Source organism: Cibotium barometz, chromosome 30 (assembly GCF_041138505.1).
Source record: "Cibotium barometz isolate CiBa-2024 chromosome 30, ASM4113850v1, whole genome shotgun sequence".
NCBI lineage: Eukaryota > Viridiplantae > Streptophyta > Polypodiopsida > Cyatheales > Cibotiaceae > Cibotium > Cibotium barometz.
The window spans coordinates 39048644-39073452 of NC_141075.1; the positions used below are offsets into that span (position 1 = coordinate 39048644).

Sequence of the window (24809 nt, forward strand, 5' to 3'; positions counted from 1 at the left end):
CTTACATGCTCGAAAAGTTTGGTCATTATCGAAAAATGTTTGGGTACGATGGCATGTGGAAGAGCGGGATTTTCCATGGCCTCTTGAGCACGATAAGAGACTTGAAAAATGTATAGGGGATGCTAATTGACTTCGCCAACATCGTCCGCGATGGTGATCAAACTTTGCGAGCATGTGGGAGGGGACATCATTTGATGGTGATTGAAGTTTGTGAGCATGTGGAGGGGATCTCCCTACATGCTCACAAAGTTCTATCATATTGGGGTACAATGACATGGTGGAGAGTGGGATTTTCCATGGCCTCTCGAGCACTATAAGACGTGAAAATTTCACACAGGGTGCTCTTTGACTTAGCGAACATCGTCCGATGGTGACCAAAATTTGTGAGGATGTGGGGGGTCCCCCCTTTGGTCACCATCGAACAATGTTTGGAAACGATGGCATGGGCTTGGCATTGGGAATAACACGATTTTTCAACAGACGATATGATCGCCAAAGTGCAAACTAAATCAACTAAAATGCAATGATCCTCAATAAAGACATAACTCACAAAATATAAACATCAACTAAGTATAATAAAGTGTGAGCTAACCCAGCTAGTCTGGATTTAGCCACTATTACAATAGATCAAAGTACAATGTAAATGAGTTATCCCAGCGAGTCTAAGATTAGTCATTGCCAATAAATCTAAGTATATTTTAAGTGAGCTAAACCAGCTAGTTTGCGTTTAGTCATTAACAATGGGCACCCAATCAATATTGTTATCTGACTGGTGGGCATACACATTGAGAATACTCTGCACGTCAAGGAGGCTGTGCCGGCTTCTACAAGGGTTGCGAATCTCTATAGAGAGGTCTACCTTAAGATCGTGAGCTAGTGTTGGTGTACTTAGAAGCTCATGAGTCCCATAAGCTGCTCCTACAACCCTCTCCCTCTATCAACGTTATGCTACTGCAAGATGTCTCTTTCTATAAACCCAAAATCTATAATTAACAATGGTCCATGCCTGCCACTCTGCATGTGTAAGCTCCTCTGCTGCTGTAAGGACATGATGGTGGTGACCACCACCACCATCGCTCGAGGTGCCATTGGGACAATCACCACCCACATGCTCGTGTGCTATGAGCCAACTCTTCTAAAGGAGTGTCTGGTATCCATCAAACTTGTGTGCACTCCACTCAATCTCTAGAGGAACTTTATTGTCACTGGCATTGACTCCTAAGTCACTAGCTGATGTAAAATCTAGAGGCCTGCCAATCCTAGCATCGAAGTGAGTGAAGCTTGGGTGAAGGTCATCAATGTCAAGAAATCTGTATGTGGCCAGGTTGTCGACAAGAGGGACATGCCGAGAAAATACTAGCTCCTGAGTAATGTAGGACAAATGAAAAAAATGTCCACATCCCAGAACATATCCGTCAGTACTATCTATGTCCTTGAGACATAGAGCACAGCATGCATTGCAAGAAATGGTGGTGTATCTTGAGGGAGAGGTCACCGAAAAATCTGCCGAACTCCCGAATAGACATCTGTACACATGCCATGAATACAAGGAAAAGTAAGACACTGTCATGTTAGAAGACCTGCGGAGCTCCTGAATATGTAGGATCAACTACTCTTCCCTATGTTACACAATCCTCTCCATGATCATATGCTGCTCTGTCTCAATTCTAGCACTCTTTACCTTAGCCCTGGTCTACTCAAAAAGTAAAGCATACAAAATTTGATTAGTCTCTCTAATTAGATATAACTTAAAGAAATTTATAAGTTTACACCTTAATTATAAATCTTTTAAATACAAAGAGAGAGACCTACCGGGTGGATGTCAATCTCTCTCACCTAACGCGCCTTTGTAGTGGTTGCCTCTGCCATTTGCAATGATGCTCTAAGATGGTCAATGTCTACTCTTGCCTCTAGCAACTCCTGTGTGAGTCTCTTGCTTGTAGATATGGGACCCTATGTGACACAATTAACCACCATTAATTTTAAAAATATAGAAAAGTAGATATAAAGATGTAAACAAACAATTATGAAAAACCTAAAGAAACAATGAATATGTATAAATACCTTGACATTTGTTGGCATTGATCATGAAAAAAGATGCACCACATGCTAGATGCTCTCAATGGTACTACATATGTCAATCCCCACCTAAGTGCCTAGTGCAACGATAGTAGACAAAGGTAAAAATGGAGTATCTATAGTAGAAACTACACATAGGGCTGGGTGGAGGCCACCTCCCTTGGTCTGGAGATGACCTCAATCAACACCACCGACACCGGGCCAATGGGTTAGTGTAGTCAATCTACTCCCCTAAGACAAATGGGGATATGGCGGTTGTTTGGCATCCTCCCATATACGGCAACATATCGACTATAGATAAGTGTTGCCATATGAGGATGCGAACATCATGAAATAGTAAGGGGCTTCCTTGCCCCAAGCCACTGCCCCAAGCCACATCGCACAGCTCTCAAGAAAAAGGTCCAAGTATGCTCCATCTCTAATAGGATGACCAAGCTCACACACTTGACGATATGTCAAGCCATGTGATATTGGAGCAGTATGGTGATGTGTGTTTTCCACTCATCTACATAAACAACATCATGAATTCTACAAAGAGATGAGAGCATTGCCTCCAAGTCCAACACGATATGTAAAGTAGACGGTGTGTCTCGAGCACTCCTTTGGATAGCCAGAAAGTCTATCTCTGACAATGAGGTCCACAATAGAAGACCAGCCCTCCTCGTTGTGACTCCATGCTAGACCCTAAGCCTAACACAGACGGGTGGGTTGATATGAAAGGCTAATATGAAAGGTCCAATGCCTAGTGCTAAGAAAATACTAGTACTAATGAAGCTCTAAAACACCACTAATGCTGGATTCATAATCCACTAAATCCGTTTCAATCCAAGAGAGAAATGAGAATGAAACAGTGAAAATGATGTAAGAGAATGAGGGGGGGGGGACTTAGGGGTCACTATAATCTTGATCGAGGTCACGTGGCATACATGTTAGGGTTTGTGAGATGAATGGCCTTGGTGCATGTGTGATTTTAGGGTTTGTGAAATGAATGGCCCCAATGTATGCATGACTTAGGGTTGGTAAAATAAACGGCTTTGATTTGTTGAGAGTATCTTGATCGAGATAAATGGATAACTTTGATTCGAACTATATATCTCGATTGAGATACAGTTTATAGCTGGGATGGCATCTCCACATTGAGGTAAATGGACAGATCATATTATAACGATGTATCTCGATCGAGATATATTTACGGCTTAGATTGCATCTTAGTATCTCAATCGAGATATATGAACGGGTGAGATTGCATCTCACTATCTCGATCGAGATATGTCAACAATGGAGATCCCATTTCCAAATCTCATTTGAGATACATGGACAATGGAGATGGCATCATTGTTTATGCTGTACACCGAGTGAGCATGTTGATGGAGATCCCTTGTGGCATTGATGTTAATCCTAGTGGACTACATATGTCGATCGAGATATCGAGGTGACGGTAATGTGTTTTAGTGACATGGACTATGATGACCGTTTCGAGCATGTTTGCATGGCGGTGGTTGTGGTATCTTGATCGAGATATTAGGCTTTTGGCTTGGGGGCACGCGTCAAGTTATTATCAATGGTGATATCTTGATCAAGATACTCCACCCAAGATTTTTTCTCCTTGCATGGATGCCCTACTTTCAGTGAAAGTGAGTACCCTTATCTTGCATCCACGCGCCTATAGATTTGGACTTAAGTCCAAATCTATAGATTTGTACTCAATGCCTAAATATTTAAACTCAAACTCATATTTCTAGGCATTGAGTTTTAGACTTTAGTTTTGGACTCATGTCCAAAACTCATATTTCTAGGCATTGAGTTTTAGACTTTAGTTTTGGACTCATGTCCAAAACTCCCCTCAATGCCTAGAGATTTGAACTCAAGTCCAAAACTCTCCATAATGCCTTGAGATTGGGACTCAAGTCCAAATCTCGCCCTCACGCCTAGAGATTGGGACTCAAGTCCAAATCTTGCCTTAAGTCTCAGAGATTTAGACTTGATTCTAAATCTCCCCTCAATACTGAGAGATTCCAAATCCCCATCGATGCCTAGGTTTAGCATTTGAAAATATCACTCAATGTCAAATTTCAACGTCAAATTGAAAATATCACATTTGAAAATACCTAGAGATTTTGACTCGTCTAATTCTCCATGTATTAAGGGGAGATTTGAACTTGAATCCAAATCCTTGTCCACGTATATGCACAATAATCTTGCAACAAGTGAGAAAGCATTAATTTCTTATTTCACATTAGTCTATTTGTGTATATACTATATTTCTAACAAGTTACATTTCACATTAGTCTAGTTGTGTATATAGTATCTTTCTAACAAGTTACATGGTTTTTGATATTGATGACAACTCTCAAACATGTCTAAGATAATTGCTAAGTCAACACAAGCAAGAGTGTAATTTTTTGATAGAGTTAATGATACCAATGCTTGGGATTGGTACTTGGATTTTTATAATAAAGAATGAATATGTATGGAGAACATCTAGCTTTTTGTGCTCAAGCCTAACACTACTACCTACAAACATGTCCGGGTAGTGGGGACAGAGTGCAAGAAGGAACTGTGAGAGAGCAACGTGTGTCGTGTGTTCACGTGGATGTGGAAAAAGATAAAGCTTTTTTGCTTGACCCAATCTACTATGATAACATGTACATGAAGACAAATAACACTGATAGTATCATAAAAATGGGTTGGGATGTGAATGAGGAGGGTGAGGGTGTGGAAGCACCAATAAAGCAAATAATCGCATTGATAAGGTGAAAGCAAAGCTCAAGCCAGATGTTCCTACAAAAGGATCACATAAACCACCAAAGAAACCATAAACATGAGGTCAAGGGACATCTTTTGGTGCTAAAGAAGGTGGTACTGAAGTTAAGATAAACACAACATTTCCAATTCCTATTTTTGATACTATGTTATCTATTAACTTTGAACAAACAAAGAAGAAACTATCTTCTAAGAATAGTGCTGCGCAATCAAGCTTAATAGAGTATGATAAAAATATATATTTTTAGATCAGGAACACAATTTAAGATCCTTGTAGCTAATTGCTTCCAAGAACCCACACAATGTGTATAGAAAGCTAAACATATAACACGTTAATAATCTAGCTTTGGATTTTGGCATCAATTCTCGATCACCATCCTCTTGTACAAATCTAATGCCATTTCATAAACTTGGTAGTAAAAACATACCCTTGGAGAGACTAGTTGAGGAGAAGCTGGACATTTATTAATATTAGATACTTTCTAGATCTATCTATGCTGCAAAGGCAAAGGTGTTGTTTATCAGTAAATCTAGCCATGGAGCAAAGAAAAAGTTACTACATGACTAGGACTGCTAGGATTCTAGTTAATTGTCCTTCCAAGGAATGCCTGGAAATATCAAAGATGGAAAACTTAGAATCACATAACATTATGTTCTAAAATCGGTCAAGGATCAATGGATAGATTTTGATCGACCACCACCAAAACTACAACAAGGCTTGACAAAGGGAAGTACACAAATGAGTAGAATGGGATGTAAGTCCATTACTTTTTCTTATATATTACAATAATCAATATAGAGATTGGGAGTTGTGGTCAAATCTTATTTAAAGGGATTGAGATTTGGACTCAAGTCCAAATCTATATGCATTGAGCGAGATTTGAACTCAAATCCAATCTCCTTCAATGCCTCGAGATTTGGACTTGAGCCAAAATATCTCGTAATGCCTAAAGATTATGACTTCAGTCTAAATTTTAAAGGATTGAGGCAAATAATGACTTAAGTCCAACTCTTTCTCAATGCCTAGAGATTGAGGAAATCTCCCATATTGCCTAGAGACTATGACTTTAGTCCAAGTCCAAATTTCTATTAACTCAAGTACAATTCTGTACACAATGAGGGAGGTTTCTCAAGTACAAGTCTTTCATCATGCCTATGGATTTAGTCTTGATTCCTTGTATATGATATTCTTTCTTGGGAGATTTTGACTCAAGTCCAAATCTCTATGTATCAAGAGAAATTCAACCTCCAATTCAAATCTCCTTCAATGCCCCACCTCAATAAAGTCCACACAACTCTCATACACAATGCCTGACTCCTCTAATATGTGTACTATATCCGCCCAAATGGTGCCAAGTGAGTTATAAGAACTAGGAGTAGTGGTAGAGGTCGAATTGTGAATGTCCCCACGTGAAAATCCAAGAATAATAGCTTGTCCTATCTAGCACAAAAGGAACTCAAGCTATGCCCATAAGTATCCCGAGAACCCACATGTGAAGTATCACTAAACTCATGTGCTATAATGGATGTATCACTAAATCGAATACACACTATCCTCTAGAATGCCCTCATGATAAACTAATGTATCCACATGATCCATAGGAAGGAAGATAAGCATAGAACTATCGATTCTTGGTGTGCTCATCTCTATAGAGAATGTGGGGGAGAGGGAGAGCTTAAGTTTCTTGCAAGAAAACACACAAGAGAGAGAAAGACACACGAGACAGATGGATAGCTAAATTTTCATCTATCTTCTTCTCTTCTCTACAACCATATAACTAAAAAGCTAAGAGTACATACTCTAAGGAAAATTACTCTCCTACAATAACATACAATGGTCAAGCCATAGTGTGAACTTGGCTATATGAGCAAGCACTATAACTATGCCATAACTAGTACTCCAAAGTGGCTATCACACAGCCGATCATCCACACTGGCAATATATCAACCATAATCTCACCAACCATGCTAGTGGCATAAGTTTGGAAACTATCACCCAGGTGGGCCATCAATGTCACAACACTAGTTGAGTTTGATATCTCAACACTCCCCCTCGAGCTCAACTCCACACATTGCACTCCAAGTAGTCTCCTAAACCTGTGGAGCTTCTTTGTGCCCAATGTCTTCATGAAGATGTAAGCCACTTGATCCTCTATGATGACATATACCAAATCTATATCACATGTTAGAACCTTCTCCCCCTCACAAAGTGATAATCCATCTCAATGTGCTTCATTCTAGCATGGTACACTAGGTTATTGGCCAATTGTATGCTACTCATGTTGTTATACAAAAAATGACAACTGTCATATCCATGGTTTCACTCATATCACCAAGTAGCTTCTAAAACTAAGTTACCTCACAAGCTGCCACAGTAGTAGCACCCTTGTACTCTGCATCTATACTCGACAAAGAAATTGTTGGTTTTTTCTTACTGCTTGAACTCACAACACTCCCAAACGAAACCATAAAGCCATTGGTAGACCTCCTGTCTACGACACTACCAGCCCAATCAACATCTGTGTACCCATATAGTTGTATCTCTGTACCAACCTCATAGAAAAGTCCATAATCAACTGTGGACTTTATATACCTGAGAACCCGTCTAGCCACATCCAAGTGTGGTTTCCTATGGGCCTACATAAAATGACTCACAAGTCCAATAGCATAGCTCAACTCTGGCCTAGTAATGGTCATGTAGATTAAGCTACCCACTTTGTTCATTTACATAGTGGGGTACTTGAGAACTCACCTTAAAATTGCCTTAGGGTTGGAGACTATCACGGATCAGTGTCGGGAAGATTATATCACCTAGGAGAATCGCTAACAGCGATCGCACTGCCAAGAGGAGCAAGCAAAAGCAAGAAAATAGTTGCACGAAAAAAATACCAAGAGTTTTTGAAACTCACACTGTAAATAATGCATGTGGGAACACGTGCATTATCCCACGGTCTTTAAACATGACAAGATTACATTGGTGGTTGCCCACATTCTTTCACTCAAGTGATAGACATGTGTCACTCATGCATTCGATCATCATCATTGCATGCCACACCTAACACCATTACTTCTGATGTCATCATGCAGCGTCACACCTACTTAAGGTGGGACCCCTTCTGTTAAACCCTTAATCGTCAAATTAAGAAGCGAGCTTTTCATAAACAGTAGCTTATTTTCATTAATTTTCATCAACATAATCTGCTCTCCGTCGTCTACGCCATGACATCCCCTCGTGGACGACATTCTATTTTAATGAGTTAAGTTTTCATTTCTCAATCCAATGTTTATTAATTTACATCATGTCTTTTTCTTCCTTTTCTATGTGGACTCCCGAGAGATTCTTAACAAAAAAACATAGCACTCCAACACCGCTCTCCCTATAGTATGATCACTACAACACAAGGACATCACACTTACGGGCTCTCGTCTCGTGTTGTATTGATGATTGGTACCAGTACTTGTAAAATAGGTGTTTTACATGTGTAGAGTTTCCTTCATTATGAAGTCAATACAACGCAATATAGGGGTTTCAATGTGTTGGAAGTCTTCCAATTGCCTTGTAGTGAATTCAATCCAAACTTATTTCCTTATTTATCATTTAAGCCTGTTTTGCGCTTCTTTGATTATTGTGAATGCAATATAACACGATGTACTGGTTTGAATATGTTGGTTGTTTGCATATCATGTTGTATTTGAGCCGATTTTGCACGTTGGAGTTTCCTTCACTGTGAATTCAATACAACGCGATATGGGGAATTCAATGTGTTGGATGTCTTCTTATCGCATTATAGTGAATTTTATCCAAAATGTTTTCGTTGTTTGTTGTCATTTGAGCCTATTTTGTGTGTTGGAGTTTCTTTGATTGTGAATGTAGTACAACATGATGTATGGGTTTCAATATATTGGTTGTTTGCATATCGCGCGTTGTAGTGATTTTTATTAAAAATTTATCCTTATTGGTCATTTGAGCCGATTTTATGTGTTGGAGTTTCCTTCATTGTGAATTCAATACAGCGTGATATGGGAGTTTGAACGTGTTGGAAGCCTTTCTATAAACTTTGTATGACCTCTAATATGAATAATAATAGAATGGTTATTAAAGAAACTAAAGTGATCATGTATCTCATGCATTAGAGGAAAATATGCAATCACAATGTAATGTGGGGATGAAAGCAACAAAACTTGGCAATTAAAATAAATTGAAAGAAGGTTTTGAGCAGCAAAGGAACTTGCGATTGCATTTGAAATGGACTCAAACCTTTGTAGCTTATGGTATTCCATTCAATGTCATTCATAATCCTTTTTTTCAAGATCCATTGATGTTAACAGTAAAATAATAACATCATGGAGGAACTTAGTGATCAAGGAGCATCATGATTATGTGTAATGGAGAGCTTAAGCTAGAGAGATTAATATATAGATTAACTTAATCACAACAAGGATGATTAGCATAATCATGCATACTTTGTATTAACTAGTTTTCCTCTTACATAGGCTTCATGTATACATTGATTCATCAAGGAAACTCGTGGTGGGAATGATCTGAGGGAGTATCTCCTACATCTTCTCCTAAACCTCCTCCATAAAGCCTAGAATATCTCCACATCTCCATAACTCATGGGGTTTAACATTTTACTCATCTATACTGGTGCTGCTTTGACATGGATAAAAACAACTTTGAACCTCATCCCCTTGTCCCCTAATGTTATATAAGATATTTTGGTGTATTTAATCCAACACCCCCCCTCAACAAAATATCCGTGACTAAAGTTGATGACAATGCTAGTCCTAGTTATTGTTTACAATGATGGGCATGATGACATTGCATCCTCAAAATGAGAAGTTCTAGTGAGTCATCTAATAGGAATTATATTAAAAAGATCAAGAAGAAGTCACACTACTATGCTTATGCAAGAGATATGGGTTTAAGTGAATTTTTGGGCAATAACATGCATATGTATGGAGAAGGTGAACTCTATTTTTTTTCTATTAAATTTGTAAAGGGACTAGACACTACTTTTTGGGTATTCATCCCAAAGGTGGGACCTTCCCTAAATGGCTTATTCAATGAAAATAGATAACTTTGAAGGCCAAAACTTCCACACTTTGCAAACTAATATTAAATTCACTTTAATAAAGAAAGGATTATGGAATATTGCAAATGGAAAAGACAAGAAGCCCAGTACTAGGGATGTAGAAGCTACATGGCTGGCTAAAGATGAAAAAGCACTTGCCATTATAGCCTTAGGTTTAAGTGATAATCTGATCCATCACATAGATGGGAAGGACACCTCAAACGAAGCTTGGGAAACACTTGATGTACTGTTTGGGGCACAAACCAAAAACTCCAAAATCTCTCTTCTTATAAAGTTTTTTAATTTGAAAATGAATATGGGGGAGTTCTCTTCCCACTCACCTGAACTACATGAAGAGAATTTTAACCCAACTTGCAGGAATCAACAAACACATTGAAGATGATGAGGTTACTACAGTGCTTCTAAAGAGTTTACCACAAGATGAGTATGTTAACATTGTTACCACACTTACCAACCTACCCTCTCCAAAACTAATGGATTTAGAGACTTCTCTACTTGAAGAGAAAAAGAAGATCAAGCAAGGGGTACCCGCGTGTAGAGTATAGAAAGAGCCGCTGCGCCAAGTGGTGTAGAAGGCTTGGCGTCGCAAGATCGCTCGATCCGAGTCGCCCCGGATGCGGTCATACTGGCCTCGCAGGGTGTTAATCAACTCCTGCCAGATAGCCCGAACAGTCTCTGCTGGTGGCTCCAGTCTCCCCTCAAAGGCCCTGAAACAACGGGCTCTCCAGGTGAACCATATGGTGAGGCTGCTGAGGAGCTCCCATCGTAAATCCCTCTCCTGTGTCCAGCCGGCTGTCAAGGAAATTCGGTGAAGGAACAAGGCAAGGCTGACCCCCAATGAATCTGATGGAATGGCTGGCTTGCTCCGTCTCGTATCCCAGAACTAGCCCTGACAAAGTTGACCAAGCAGCGGCTCCCCATGTATACATTCCCTCTGGAGAGAGGGGGGCCAAAATGCGCAGAATCCTTAGCCAAATCTGCTGCACCTGTGGACAGTCCCATAGGCAATGTCGCTGTGTCTCCAATGGGTGGCCGCATCGGACGCAGGCCGACGGAAGGCCACTGTAGACAAGCCAGGTGCCAACTGCAGAGCCCCTGTGGGCAACCAGCCCCCACTGGAAAGCCGAGATCCTGTGTGCCTGTCTGCTAGCCCAGAACCTGGTCCAAAAATCCTCCAAGAACTCCTGTGAGAGTCCCTGTAGCTGCCAATGCTCCGATGCAGCTGGAGCGACCGTCCTCCTCGCAGTCAAAATATGCCTCCCCAACCGAACAGTGTACTGGAAAAAGGTGATCTCTGTGGCCTCGCGGGATGCATAAGGATCATGCCACTCGTACTCGCCAGGGTCCCACTAGAGCCGGGCCAAGGGACGCGCAGCATATGCCCATATGCACAAATCAGAGTCCACATCTGCAGGGTCTAGATCAATATGCCACTTCCGAGAAGCGGCGGACACTACCCGTATCCTCTGAAAGATGCTTTCTGCAACCAATGGCGACTCCGCCTCCACTCTCTAAAGTCTGCCCTCATCCTGTATCTCATAGTAGAGGCATCTACCATCCTCAGTGCAAGCTCTGACAGCAATCAGGATCTCCAACTGTGTAAAGGCTCCCATCCACCGTGGGGCCGCTGGCTCAAAAGACGTGAACCACTCCCCAGTGAGAGCCTCCTGAATGTCATCCCTCATAATCAGCCCCCCTCTGAAGTGAATCAGCCTCTCCGCCTGGATCTCCTCTGGGAGACTGCAAAAGGCCTGCCAATCTCCAAAACTACGTGCTGGGCCTATTGCCAATGGTCCCCAGGCTAGACGAGGCCGAGAACCCAGCATATGACCCTGCTCTGTGCGTACCGCGGGGCTCCAGATGAGCGGCTGTTTGGCCCGCTCCTCCTCACAAGTGGGAGGTCTCTGAGAAAGCCCCGATCTCAGCAACTCCCAAGCTCGTAGGATACTCAAGGCAAATCTGTCCTCCCATCCTCTACTGAGGCATGTCCTCCTCATCTCTGTGAAGATCCACCGTATCTCTAGTGCCCAAGTGCCCCCTGCTGGGGGAGCTCTAGCCTGTAGCCGCTGAAAAAGAAGCTCCTTCCAAGACTCAGCGCCTGGAAGCAGCCCCCGAACAATAAGCTTCCCCAACAAGGCTCTACTCTGATCAGCTGGATCTATAATGCCCAAGCACCCCTGGGCCAGCGGAAGAGTAATAACTGCCCAAGCAACCTTAGCCCGGTTCGGCTGACCATCCCGCCTAGACCAAAGAAAGTTCCTGATCAGTCTCTGTACCACCTGGCTGATGCAAGAGCTCGAGAAAATCCAACAAGATGTGATATACCACATAGTCGCTAAAAGCACCTGATTTGTCACCACCACCCTCCCAGCCAAGGAAAGCTGAGCTGTACTCCAATATAAAAGCTTCTTCCGAATGCTCAAAAGAAGCGGGGCGATCTGCTGCTCAGGTGACAAATCAAGTCCAATCTGGCATCCCAGATACCGCACTGCTGTGCCAGGAGGAATCCATCTAAAACCCGGGTTTGGGCTCCATGCCGGAGCGGGGGCGCTACTAATCCAAAAAGCCACTGTCTTGCGCCAATTGATCAATGCTCCCGAAGCCACACCAAAAACCTGTAGAGATTGCTCTGCCCTTTGTAGATTGGCCTCCTGGCCATGCAAAAACAATCCCATGTCATCAGCAAACTCATAATCAAGCAAGTCCTCACCCGGACGGGAAGCTGGAGTCCTCTCAAACCAACCTCCTCTGCTGTCAGATACATGCTCATAGCCTCTGCAAAGAAAAGAAAAAGGAACGGAGCGAGAGGGCATCCCTGACGGACTAATATGGTCATCTCAAAACTCGGCCCTCGTCCTCCTGCCATCAACACCTGGCTACGAGCTATGGAATATAGAGCCGCCACCCCTCGAATCCAGTCTGGCTCGAAACCCAGGCGAAGCATAGTGCCCTCCAGAAAAACCCAGTCGACTCTATCGTATGCCTTCTCAAAATCGAGAAGCATAACGACCAAGTCCTCGCCGAGAAATCTAGCTCGGGCCGTCGCCTCCCAGAAGGTGAAAATGTTGTCAAGGATACTGCGCTCCTTGACAAATCCTGTCTGGGTAGCATGAATCAAATCCCCAAGGAAGGGCTGGATCCTCAAACTCAAGGCCTTGGCTAGGACCTTGTAGACAGTATTGAGGATCGTAATAGGCCTCCACTGCCGAATATCATCTGACACTCCCTCCCCCTTGGGGATAAGAAAGATCAAGCCCGCTAAAAAACTCTGTGGCATCACCCCAGTGTCCAAAACATGCTGAAAACCCCTGCGGAGGCCTGGCCCCAAAAGGTCCCAATAGCGCATAAAAAAGGCAGGCGTCAATCCATCCTCCCCAGGGCAACTATGACACGGGAGGGCCCTCAAAGCCTCACCAAGCTCATCCTCTGAAAGGGGCTCACCCAAAGCTATGCGCATACGATCTGTGACCCTCCTCTGCACATGGGCCCACACATGGGCCCACACAGTCTGTCTGCAAGCATCACGTGCCTCCGTGGGGCGGGCTCCGCTGAAAGCAGGTCTCTGTAGAACTCAGTGGCAATAGCTCTAATCTCCTCGAGCTCAGTGGCTAACGATCCATCCTGCCTCCTGAGTTGGCGTACTCCTGCTCGAGCATGGCGGGGTCCGATGATCTCAAAAAACCCTCCACTCACTCTATCACCAAGCTGAGTCCACTGAGAGACCTGGCGATGATAGTAAAACTCGTGTCTCTGCTCCTCTGCCTCTCTAACCTCATGGCGTGCTTGGCTCAGCTGGGATGCCACCCACTCACATGTAGGCTATTGCTCCTGAAGGCGCTGGAGCGAAGCAAGGCTACGTCTCAAGCGACGCTCCCGCTCTCGTGTCTCTCCCAGCCGTGTCAAGGCTGTAGCGTGCAAAAAAGAGCTGAGCTCGATGAGCCCCTGGGCACACTGGCCTGCTGCATCCAGGTCAGAGCTCTGGCTATCCTGCCATATCCTCTCAATGTCCTCAAAAAGACTAGGGTCTGTAAGTATCCTCTCTGGGATCCTCAACTACAAGCTGGTCTCCCGTGTCCTCTCCTCAAGAGTCAAAATAACTGGCGCATGGTCTGAGAAAGAGGTGCCAGCGAGAATGCCAACGGAGCCACCACGCTCCCCGAACCTATCGCCCACATAGAAGCGATCAATCCGTGATAGATTAGTCCCTCCCTGAACCTGTCGCCCACATAGAAGCGATCAATCTGTGATAGATTAGTCCCTCCCTGCCGGCGATCCGACCGAGAAAAACTAAGACTGTCCTGAGATCGGGAGAAAGCCTCATGCTGCCATGCATCAGTGATCCACAGTGTCATACAAAATCACTCCCAAGCTGCAAGCTCCGTGCTGTGCACTGTAACATGACTGCCTCCCACCCTATCGACCGGGTCCTCAAGCATGCTGAAGTCTCCCCCAACACACCAATGTGCGGCCTCGGGCAATGCATCTGTAACAAGGGTCCAAAACTCTGATCTGGCACTAGCATGATTGGGCGCATAGACATTGAGCACACCAATGTGCTCATCGTGCATCCTTAGAATAACATACTGCGCTCTACCAGGCACAGTGACCCCGCGATCCACAATGGCCTGCTACCATGCATCCGCAATGACCATACATACTCCTCTCTATCCACCCAAGGGGCCAAAACCTGCAGACCAAAAAGTGTCCCATCTACCAGGCATCACCGAACCATATCTCGGAATCCTGCTCTCACTCAAATGGTACTCCTGTATCATCAGAATATCAATTTTGCCCCCAACCAGGCATCTCTGAAGCTCCTGCCTCAAGCAATCACGATAACGTACATAGTGTGCACCGCCAAGGCCCTGTACATTATTCCATGAGATGATCCTCATGGATGACCTGCTGAGGTGGAGGCTGTCTCAGCCATACGGTGGGCCTTCACAAGCGGCTTGGATGGAGAGTAATCCCCGTCCAAGCGACTACGAATCTGCCCACCCGGTGTGCTACAAGAGTCTCGGACCAGGCGCCAGTGGCTGTGTCCCATAGCGACTGCCTCTCCCGCTCGGAGAAAGGATCCTCATGTATGCATACATAGCCAGGGTCTCGCGCTAGGTCTGCCACTATGCGAACCACCAAGTGTCGATTCCCGGAGGCATTTGCACTCCCGGTATCAAAGAAACATGCCAACTCCTAGAGTCGGCCTACCATGTCTGTAATCTCCAAGTCACTCACATGGTGAGAAAACTCAACTGCCTGTGTCTGCAAAATACTAAGAGCAAGATCCAAAGTCCACTCCCGGTCGCGAGTGCCGCAGAGAGGGAAGGAGAAGGCCACCACTGAATCAAGTGCCTCCTCCCCTCGGGCCGGAAGTATCACCACATGAACTCTGATAGGTGCTGGCTCATGGGGGCCCTCTGCTCCAAATAGGCGTGTAAAGGAGTAGTCGAAAGCCTCTGAGCGCTGTCTAGTGTCGAGACTACTCAGCCGACTGCGGATAGAGGATATCCGTGAAGCACGAATCGGCATGGTAGGTCTCCTCTGCGGTACACGAGCAAGGTCGGTGCTCAGTGCCCGCCGGACTGCAGGTGAGCGCCAGGGCACTGCCAGTGCCTCCCGGGGAGCTGAGACGAGCGGAGGGGGAGGAGGGGGGGGGGAGAAGGGGGTGGGGAAGGAGACGCTGAAAATGCAGGAGCGGGAACGGGAGGAGGCGAGGGTGGAAGCGAGGCGGGAGGGGGGGACGGGGGAGGGGGGGTGGAGGTGAAGAGGGGGGCACTGGCATCTCCTGATCCTCAGTTTGCGCTAGGGTCTCCTCCTGGAGGGGAGCAAAGCTGTTCCTCACTGGAACCCAATGATGCTGAGGCTGTGTCTGCTGCTGCTGCGTTGGTCTCTGGGCATGCTGCTGTGGCTGTCTCCCTCTACGACGCCCTGTCCCAGGCTGTCAATCAGAGGCTCTGCGGGCTGAGCAGGTGTCCCAGAGGCTGCCTGTCGAGCCGCATCTGTGGACGGGTCATTGGAGGTCTGCTACTGCGATGAAGGTCAGGGTCTCCTGCGAGGGCAGGCCTTGGCCACGTGGCCGACCTGCCTGCATATAAAACACTGGTTCGGGAGCCCCGAAAACTCCACTCTCTGATCGATCCATCCCCCCCCTATCCTAGGTAACTGAATGACCTTCGGAAGAGGAGATGTCAAGAACAAAAACTCTGACCAAAGGACGGCCAGCTGCTCTAGCCACCACTAAAGCTGCTGTGGGGCCAGTCTCAAGCACCGAGCCCACCAATGATCCTATCCTGTGGAAAGGAGCGGAAGGTACTCGCAGCGAAGTCCAGGAAAGCAAACTGTGGCATGGAATAGGCGCTCTCCCTGCCCGGCCGGCTGTTGGGTCGAAACCATGCTGCCAATGTCTGAAGAAGGCCCGAGCGTCCCTGATGTCAAGGGGACTCATGGCTAGGACCTGGGCCATGCTCTGGGCTGTCTCGAACTCAATTTGGTAGTGTCCGCGGCCCAGTAACTGAACGTCCAGGATCTTGCCCACATCTGCAAGAAGGTGGGCCTGGAGAAGATCCCGGATCTCCCCTCTGCTCAGGCGGGTGCCAACTATACGGTAGATGGTGGAATGTACCTGGAGGCGTTCCACCTTTGCGGCGAGGCTCGCTTCCTCTTCTGGCGAAAGAGAAAGCCTGATGGGGTTATCCTCATGGGCAAGCGAGGGGGCTGTGGAAGAGTCCCTCTAAGGTGAGGCGGGAGGGGCCTCCATCAGAGTCTGAAGCTGAGTCGAGGGCGAAGCGGAGACGGAGGGTCCTCCAAGAACCAAGCTGCACGAAAACGGGGGGAAGCGCGGAGTGGGGAGGAAAAGACCGAAAGCGAGAGGGGAGGGGCGGATGACAGAGGAGAGAAAAAAAGGGGGGGGAGGCGAGGGGAAGCGGGGAGGGAGGGGGAGCGGGAAGGGCGCGATAGGGGGCGAAAAGGGCGCGAAAGGGGGGGGGGCGAAAAAGGGGTGAGAAGGGCGCGAAAGGGGGGCGGGGATAGGCGGGTAGGCGGGCACGAAAGGGGGGCCGGGGGCGCGAAAGGAAGAGGGGGCAGGCGGGCAAGGGCGGGATGCAGAGGGGGGGCGCGAGCAGGCGGGGACGAAGGAGAGGGCGAAGGGAGAGGGCGAAGGCGAGGGCGAGGGCGCGGGCGAACGCAGGAAGGCAGGGGCGAAGGCGAGGGATGAAGGCGATGGCGAAGGCGAGGGCGAGGGCGAGGGCGGGCAGCAGGCTCGAGCCGGGGGGGGACGAGAGCTTCAGTGAGCCATGACCATCAAGATGGTTACCAGCTTAGCAGTTTCGAAAGGCGGTTCTTTCGACATGCCTTTCATGAATACGTATCTGGTGATAGCCAGTACGTAAATCTATCTTCGTGAAATATTTCGCTCCTGCTAACCGGTCAATCAGATCATCTGATCTAGGGAGAGGATAACGGTTCTTAATGGTCAGCTTGTTCAATCTCTTGTAATCTATACACATTCTCCAGGTGTTGTCCTTCTTTCTCCTAAGCAACACAAGTGCACCCCAAGGTGATTTACTTGGACGGATCTGGCCCATCCTCAAATAATCTTCGAGTTGTTTAGCCAACTCATCTTCCTCAGCTTGGCTCATCCTGTAAGGTGGAATACTGACACGATGAGTACCAGGGATCATGTCAATACGATGATCTACTGCCCTTTCAGGTGGTAAACCCGATGGCAGTTCCTTAGAAAATACATCTTGAAACGAATCAAGTATCTTCTGTAATTCTTTGCTTTCAAATACACTTAATTCATTGACATCCATAGAAGGTATGAGAAATGAAGAGAGTGGAATCAATACACAATGGAAAGCAGTATACAAAGAAGAATCCATTATATTTCCAAAATCAATTGTATTTACAAGAGGTCCCTGAGAGGGATGAATACAATCACCTAAAATACTATACTGGGTGTTCCTATGCTGAAAAGAAAAAATATGACTAGACCAATCTATCTGGACTTGAAGAGTCTTAAACCACTCAATCCCTAATAACAAGTCTACATGTTCTAGATGCATAATATAGCATTCCAGAATATCTTTGTAGTCTTGAATCTGGATTGGTAGCATCTCCACCTTTCGATCCTATACTTGTGTTCTAGGTGCATAATATAGCATTCCAGAATATCTTTGTAGTCTTGAATCTGGATTGGTAGCATCTCCACCTTTCGATCCTATACTTGCCGACCCGCAGGTAGGCGTACCTCGTAGGTATGATCGATGGGTGATGTATTAAGACTCAATTTCTGCACAAGTTTGTAGTTAACAAAATTGTGTGAGCTGCCAGGGTCTAGAAGAATGTGGATTCTATGGGCATTTACTTCTCCATAAACTCGGAGAAGATCATGCAAGCCAAAAACTTTAGAGTTGAACAGAAAAACGTACCTGTCAAAGACAACTGGTTAGCTGCCTTTGGCTTGGGTCCTGCGTTGGTCTTTGCATCCTTTTACTTCGGGCACTCGTTACGCATGTGTCCTTTTTCTTCGCAGATGAAACAACGTCCCTCCTTCTTGAGCTTCAAAGCCTTAAGGAGTCATTTCTTCTTCGTTGGTATCAAACTTGAATTCTTTGAAGGTTGGTCCGAAGACTTTCCTTCAGTTGTGTTAGCCATTGGTGCGGAGAACTTCCTTTTGTGCTTGTTCCCCTACTCGGTAACGAGTTTAGACTTGGAAGAGACCATTGTATCATCATAGATACGAGCTAAATGAATGGATTTGTCCAAAGTTTTGCATTTGTTATTTTTAACCTATAAACAGTATGAGTCTGGTAAACCGGCTACGAAGAACCCCAAAAGAGTAGTGGAATCCATCTTTGTAGCTTTCATTTGCAAGTCCCTAAACTTCTGGAGGTAGACCTCATAAGTGAGGTGCTGCGAGGTCATGGTCAAAGCGGAAAATCGGGCAACAACATCATAATCATCCTCTTTCTTGAGGAATTCCTTCTTGAAGACGTCTTCGAATTGTGCCCAGGTTGTTGGCTTAGGGTTGAGTTCCTTCCACCAAAGCAAGGCTTTGCCGGAGGTCTGTCTGCTAACTGGATCTTTTTTCCATCATCATATGGATGAAACTGAAAATGGACCTGCCACTTATGTAGCCATGTGTCCACGATCTCCTTAGTACGCTGCTTTTGCTCGCCCCTGAACGGTTCCGGAGTAATGTTGGGGCCTAAAGCAGAGGCCAAGGTATCCATACCCGAAAGAGTAGAGAGGATAGTGGTCAAGAGAGAGATGGAGTTCTGCAAGGCTTGTATCTGGGCGGCGATTTGTGCCTGACGTTTCGAAGAAGAAGCTTCGATAGCTTCTTTGAACTCTTGGAAATCTGATTTTGACACATAATCGTCAAAAAGATCGGCATCGGTATCTTCCGTAGTCGGCAAGTCTTCGCGTTCGACAAGGGGCTCCAACTCTGATTCTTGGGTTAACATAGTGAGAAGAGGGAAAGTGGAGAGAGAATTCGATCTCGCACAAGAAAAGTGCGAGAGAACTTGAGAGCTTGAGAGCTTGAAAACTTGAGAGATGTGTGGCAAGAAGCCCACTTAAGGGGTTTATATAATCTTCCCCAAAAGCAACTTGAGCTTTTGCTTTTGTGTTTATATATATATATATATATATATATATATATATATATATATATATATATATATATATATATATATATATATATATATTGTTTAAAAAACACTTTTAAACCTTAGGGGGCCTTTACACTCTTTTTTAAAAAAAGTTTAATCTAAAAAAAACAAAAGCAAACGGAAGTTGGCGTGAATGCTTTTACTGGTTTTTTTTTCTCTCCCCTCTTGGATTTAGCCCTGCCAATGCCTACATTGCTGCCGTCGCATACTTTCCTGCCAGCGCCGCCTTCGCTCAGGCGTCCAAGGCGGCCTGCGCCAGCCTACGCCTGGGCTTAGCCGCCTGCACAGGCCTGGCTGCCTGGCTGCCTGGTTGCGTAGGCCCAGGCGGCCGCCAGCCCTCGCCGCCTGCGTAGGCTTGGGCGCCTGCCTGCATAGGCCTAGGCGCCTACCAGCATGGCCGCCTACATAGGCCTGGCCAGTTGCCAGCCTGGCCGCCTGCATAGGCCTGGCTGCCTACACGATTGCGCCTACAACAACCAATAGCAACGCTTGTACCCGGCCAGCCGTACTCGACCGGCACCCACAAACAACCGGCGATCGCTTCTCTCGCTCTCTATCTCGTTCCAACAAAAGCGAACATGCTTTTTTCTTTTTTCTCTCTCAACAGTTCATACGACTGCAAAACACATCTTCAGCCTTCTTCTTGCAAAGCAAACAACCCTGCTAACCACCTACACCCTCATCATGGGTTTCTTTGATGAAAAAAGCACATACTAATCTGAAAAACAGAAGTATGCATAGACAAAAAACAGCAAGCTTCTTGAACTCATACCTTTCTTCGACCTCATCTTCTCTACCTACCGACTTGCTTGTTCACGAGGCATGCTCTGATACCACTGCCAAATCCCCACCGGATCTCCTCGTGGAATGCTCCTGGTACGAGACTCGAAACTTGCAAACAAACAAACAAACAACAAGGGTATGCAAGCCTGACTCACAATGCACGGGCGGAAGTATAAACTGAACAAGAGAGAGTAGAGAGAGCTTGTGGACAAGATCACCTTTTATATTAGCAATAGGCTTTACAATGGCAATTGGCCAGCAAGACTGTGAAGAACTTGTGCAAGGGATTGGATGATAAAGTGAATAATGGGGAGGCCCTTATATAGTGATATGAGGAACTGGCTGACTGCTCCTAGAGCTGGCCGACTGCTAAATCAAGGAAAAAATAGATAAATGGCCAATAAATAGGCAGAGTCCCATGCCACTGAGATGCACAATTCTAGCACGTAGTAGGTACATGGCTTAGCTATCTTGCAAAAGAGAGACTGTCAGTATGTGGATCTCCATCACGTAGAGCACTAGTCAAAATTGATTTAGAAAATCTAGAAAATCAAGTGGGCCAAATCGATCTCGAAAAAGAGTGGAATCTCCCTCTGATCTCATAATATGATGGGCATCTACAAATGTAGTGCTCCTCTTTCTCTACCTCCATAAAATTGATCCAGCAGCTCCAATTATCCCTGGCAATGCCCTCTGCTCGCCCCATCTCCACTCTAAGGCGATGAGACAAGAGTTCAATCTTCCCAATTGTCTTCCGCATATGGGATGTGACATGTGTTGGTCCAGGCCTCTAGATAAATCCACATGGTGTAACCTACAAGAAATGATCTCAGTAAAACTACATCTTTGGGAGTAACCATATAGTATGAGTATGCAAGCCAAGGAGGTTAGAGCAGATAATCTAGTTGACATCCTAATGGGTAAGGTGAAGGGATGGCGCATCCAGGCTAAGTAGAAGGCGGCATGTGATCCATTGAAGCCCCTGCGTGAAGAATCATAGAGTAACTTGCATACCATCGTCTATCATGTCCTATTCTACCAGTTGTCAATATGACTCTAGCGCTATCCTTAGGAGCCTATGTATGTCCAAGGTGTGGAGGCGATGTATGTGTGTCAATGTCTAAAAAAGTACATCCATGATCAATGGTGTTGCTCGGGACTTTGCAAGATGATGAAACGAGGCACTAAAGGTTTGCTCTTGATCATGCATGAGAATATCATAACCTATCCTCCTCCAATCCTCCTCTCCCAGATATGGTTCCCAAAAAGAGGCCCCATACATCACTGTGGGGACAGTACGGCATCGCATAACCATGCCTTTGTACTAGGCTCCTGAAAGTCTCTCTCAAAGCATTCTCTTTCAAGAAAGGCTAAAGCTGCATATTTTAGCTTGGACTGCTGGGCACATGGTAAAAAGCGGGCCAAAAGCATAAAATGTCACTATATCCACGGCATCTCCTATATATGTGAAGTGATGTCTGGATGCCCCTGCATGTGAGGTGTTCAAGATCATGCATCACCTCGGTCTTGCCAAGGTGCACTTGTTGCTCACAAAATATATGTAGTGCCTCATCGGCATATAAGAGAATAGGGACTGTGTGTGTGTGAGAGAGAGAGAGAATATGAAAGATTAGTGAGAGAGAGAGAGAGAGAGAATATGTGTGTGTGTGAGAGAGATAGAGAGAATATGAAAGATTAGTCTCTTTTTTTATGTTCTCCTTTTTTTGGAGTTTTGCAAGAAAGATGGAAAGAAAATCTTTTTTTTTGTGAGAGAGAGAGAACGAAAGTTGTATTAACGTCTTCAAAAGGCCAAAATGACCTATGAGATCAAAATGTTACATCATGTCCATGGAATACATCATCATGGTACTATCAGTAAAACTAAAAGAAAATATCCATTTAAAGACAACAAAAAGAACCTCAAGCTCTCGCATCAGCCAAGAATATCTCGCATAGGGCACTACAACGTGGTACCCAATGTAGTCACGCTGAGCCGGCGGGAGAAAGTTCTACGGTGGTGGGAAATGATGGCTCTGATCCTCCTAAGGTGACGTGAGCGTGAACGGCAACCACTATGTCAAGAGTAAACTAAAGCTGAAAATTGAAAGCTAAGATCTGAGACTCTAAGATTATACAAGATGAAAAATCTAGATCCTACCATGCCAGGTAACTGAAAAAAACAGTCAATCAACCCTGTAGGCCGGGCAAGGGCCCATCCAAGATGTCCATCATGGGTGATACAAGAAGGCTAGAGATGTCGATAGTCTTCTGTGAGGATGAGGCTGCTCGATGGCAGGCCAGGATATCCTTCTGGGGGTGGTCAAGGTCTAACAGGACGAGAGCGTCTAGCTCTCTGGAGTGTGTGTGACTGATATGATGTGATTCCCATGGGCCTGCTGTGCGAGGGGGCACTGTGGTAGAGGCTCCTATATCCACTGTGATAGCCTCCCTATCCACCCCTCTAAGCTGGAAAAAACTGGTGAGGGTAAGCTGAGAAGGGGGCTGTTGAGGATCTGTGAGCAGAGACTCTATGTGTCAGCTGAGCTCCAGTAGGAAAGGTCCAAGGCACCTCTGATCTGGGTACTCCATTATCCGGGATAAGGGTCTAAAGCCCTCTCTGAATAGAGAAGAGACAAGAAGTTGGGGAGAAACAGAGAGCACAAAGAATGAGGGAATCAGAGCTTACTTGCAAAAGAGTAACTTTGTCTATCTGCGGAAGTAAAGCAATAGTGACATCTGGACCACCACCACTATCCTCCAAGTAGTTTAAATCTGTAATTTTGCAGAAAATATGATTAATTTTTGTCCTGGAAACATCCAGAACCATCTTCATGCTTAAGGTATTGAGTGAAAAACAACTTCCATGAGCATGAGCAGGACACTGTCTAGATTTACCCAGCAATGGAGTGTTATTCAGATATCCTGATGCACAAGATGCTACGATGTCCCGCATTGGAATCCCAGCATCTGCCAACGCCAGGGATGCCGCATTAATGCAAGCAGCACGAGTTCCTGCAGTTCATAGGCATGCAGGGATCCCTCAGCTCGAGTTTGAAATGTCATGTGTTAAATCAGGCATCCCAGTTCCCCTGAAACCAAAAACAAAAGGCAATTAAACCAGCATCCACCAATGCTTTAATTCTAGGAACCTGAGAACAGAAACTAAACTAGAGAACTCATCAATGAAATAGCCTCACTCATCATCAGAGGGAATGAGACTAGATTGGCTATAGTGTTTAGGATCCAACAAGTTGCTTTAGGGTTTACAATGGCAGAACTATTGCCTTCTGAAGGGTCTGTGATATCTGAGATCAGAGCATCTTGGATAACATCTTCACTTTCTGGGAGGTGAAAGACAACGGGCAACAACACCCAGGCCCCAAAGGGAAGGATCTTGCTATGCTTCTTCTCGACTTTGAGAAGGCCTACGACACAGTGGATTGGGTGGGTACGACAAGTTTCTGCTCCCTATTCCAGTGCTTACATCCAAGTTCTTCCTCAGGGGGCGCCAGGGGATCGTCTTGCAAAATCCTGCTCCGTTCGCTAGGGATGCCCACTAGCACCTTTCCTCTTCCTCTTTGTAGCAGAGGTGATGAGCTCCTACCTTCGGGCCCGTTGCATTGAATTGCAGGGGCTCCATCTACCTATCTTCCCTCTAGATATCTGGCAAGCTGAGGAGTGAGGGTTTGCTTGCAGCTTGGCAGCTTGCCTAAAGCTTTGGAATTCCACAATCGGCATCGACACACAATCATGTTTGGTATCTATTTCCATTGCATATGTCGTTGAAAAACTCGCATTCATTGCCCTTGAAGCTTGTATCTCATAAATTCCTTGTTAATACATATATTACAAGGGGGAGGTCTACCCTTTCTCGCCCTATTGCCTATGTCATTTAATTTTCAGCATTGCTATTATGTATTGTGTTTGCCATTTCCTTACTATTTAATTGTATTAATAGTTTAAGTGTGTGCCAAGATTGTGCTCAACCCCAACCACAGGTATTTCATTGGTATCAGAGCCTAGGATCTTCCTCCTTTTCGTGTGGAAGACGATCCTATCTTGCATACACTAACTGGTAGTGCTTCTAAGCATTATGGCCAACCACACAGGTAAACCACACAGGTAGTGTTGAGAATGCTCATTCAAGAAGGCAAGCCTAGCGAGCAGGTTTGATGTACATCGTGGAAGACATGCACATGATAGATATATACCTAAATGAATCCAAGAACATGCCCAAATTCACCATACAAGAAAGTGCAATTTATAACCTCATGGTAGTCACCCACAAGACAATAAACCATCAACGCCATCATGCATAGTATGGACTAGATACTATGACATCCCCACTAATGTCATCAGTGCCAAATAGTGGGTGTAGAACTTGGTATCAATATATGCTCCCACACACACACAC

The 24809-nt window shown here is 45.3% G+C and overlaps 1 protein-coding gene across 4 annotated transcripts; it reads right to left on the bottom strand.

Moving 5' to 3' along the window:
• Positions 1-509: 509 nt before the first annotated feature.
• LOC147621468 (exosome complex component RRP41 homolog) lies at positions 510-24184 on the bottom strand. 4 transcript variants are annotated; one of them, XM_086824572.1, is made up of 5 exons: positions 23593-24184; positions 23291-23484; positions 23082-23167; positions 1837-1953; positions 510-1526 (listed from the first exon to the last, which is right to left on the bottom strand). In XM_086824572.1, exons 2-4 carry the CDS (start codon positions 23346-23348, stop codon positions 1837-1839), a joined length of 261 nt encoding a protein of 86 aa, XP_086680698.1. In that variant the 5' UTR covers positions 23349-23484; positions 23593-24184; the 3' UTR covers positions 510-1526. The 4 variants fall into 4 exon arrangements, 3 of the variants coding, with proteins under 3 accessions (XP_086680698.1, XP_086680697.1, XP_086680696.1); XM_086824571.1 differs by having other exon boundaries at positions 1813-1953; XR_015269889.1 differs by having other exon boundaries at positions 510-1953; positions 23880-24184.
• Positions 24185-24809: the final 625 nt, after the last annotated feature.

Excerpts from the sequence above, each read along its gene's own strand:
- LOC147621468 (XM_086824572.1), bottom strand. The coding sequence starts at position 23,348 with ATGCGGGACATCGTAGCATCTTGTGCATCAGGATATCTGAATAACACT. Across the intron at positions 23,168-23,290 it reads GAATAACACTCCATTGCTGG|ATTTAAACTACTTGGAGGAT; the intron begins GTAAATCTAGAC and ends GCAAAATTACAG. Across the intron at positions 1,954-23,081 it reads ACAAAGTTACTCTTTTGCAA|GGTCCCATATCTACAAGCAA; the intron begins GTAAGCTCTGAT and ends TGTGTCACATAG.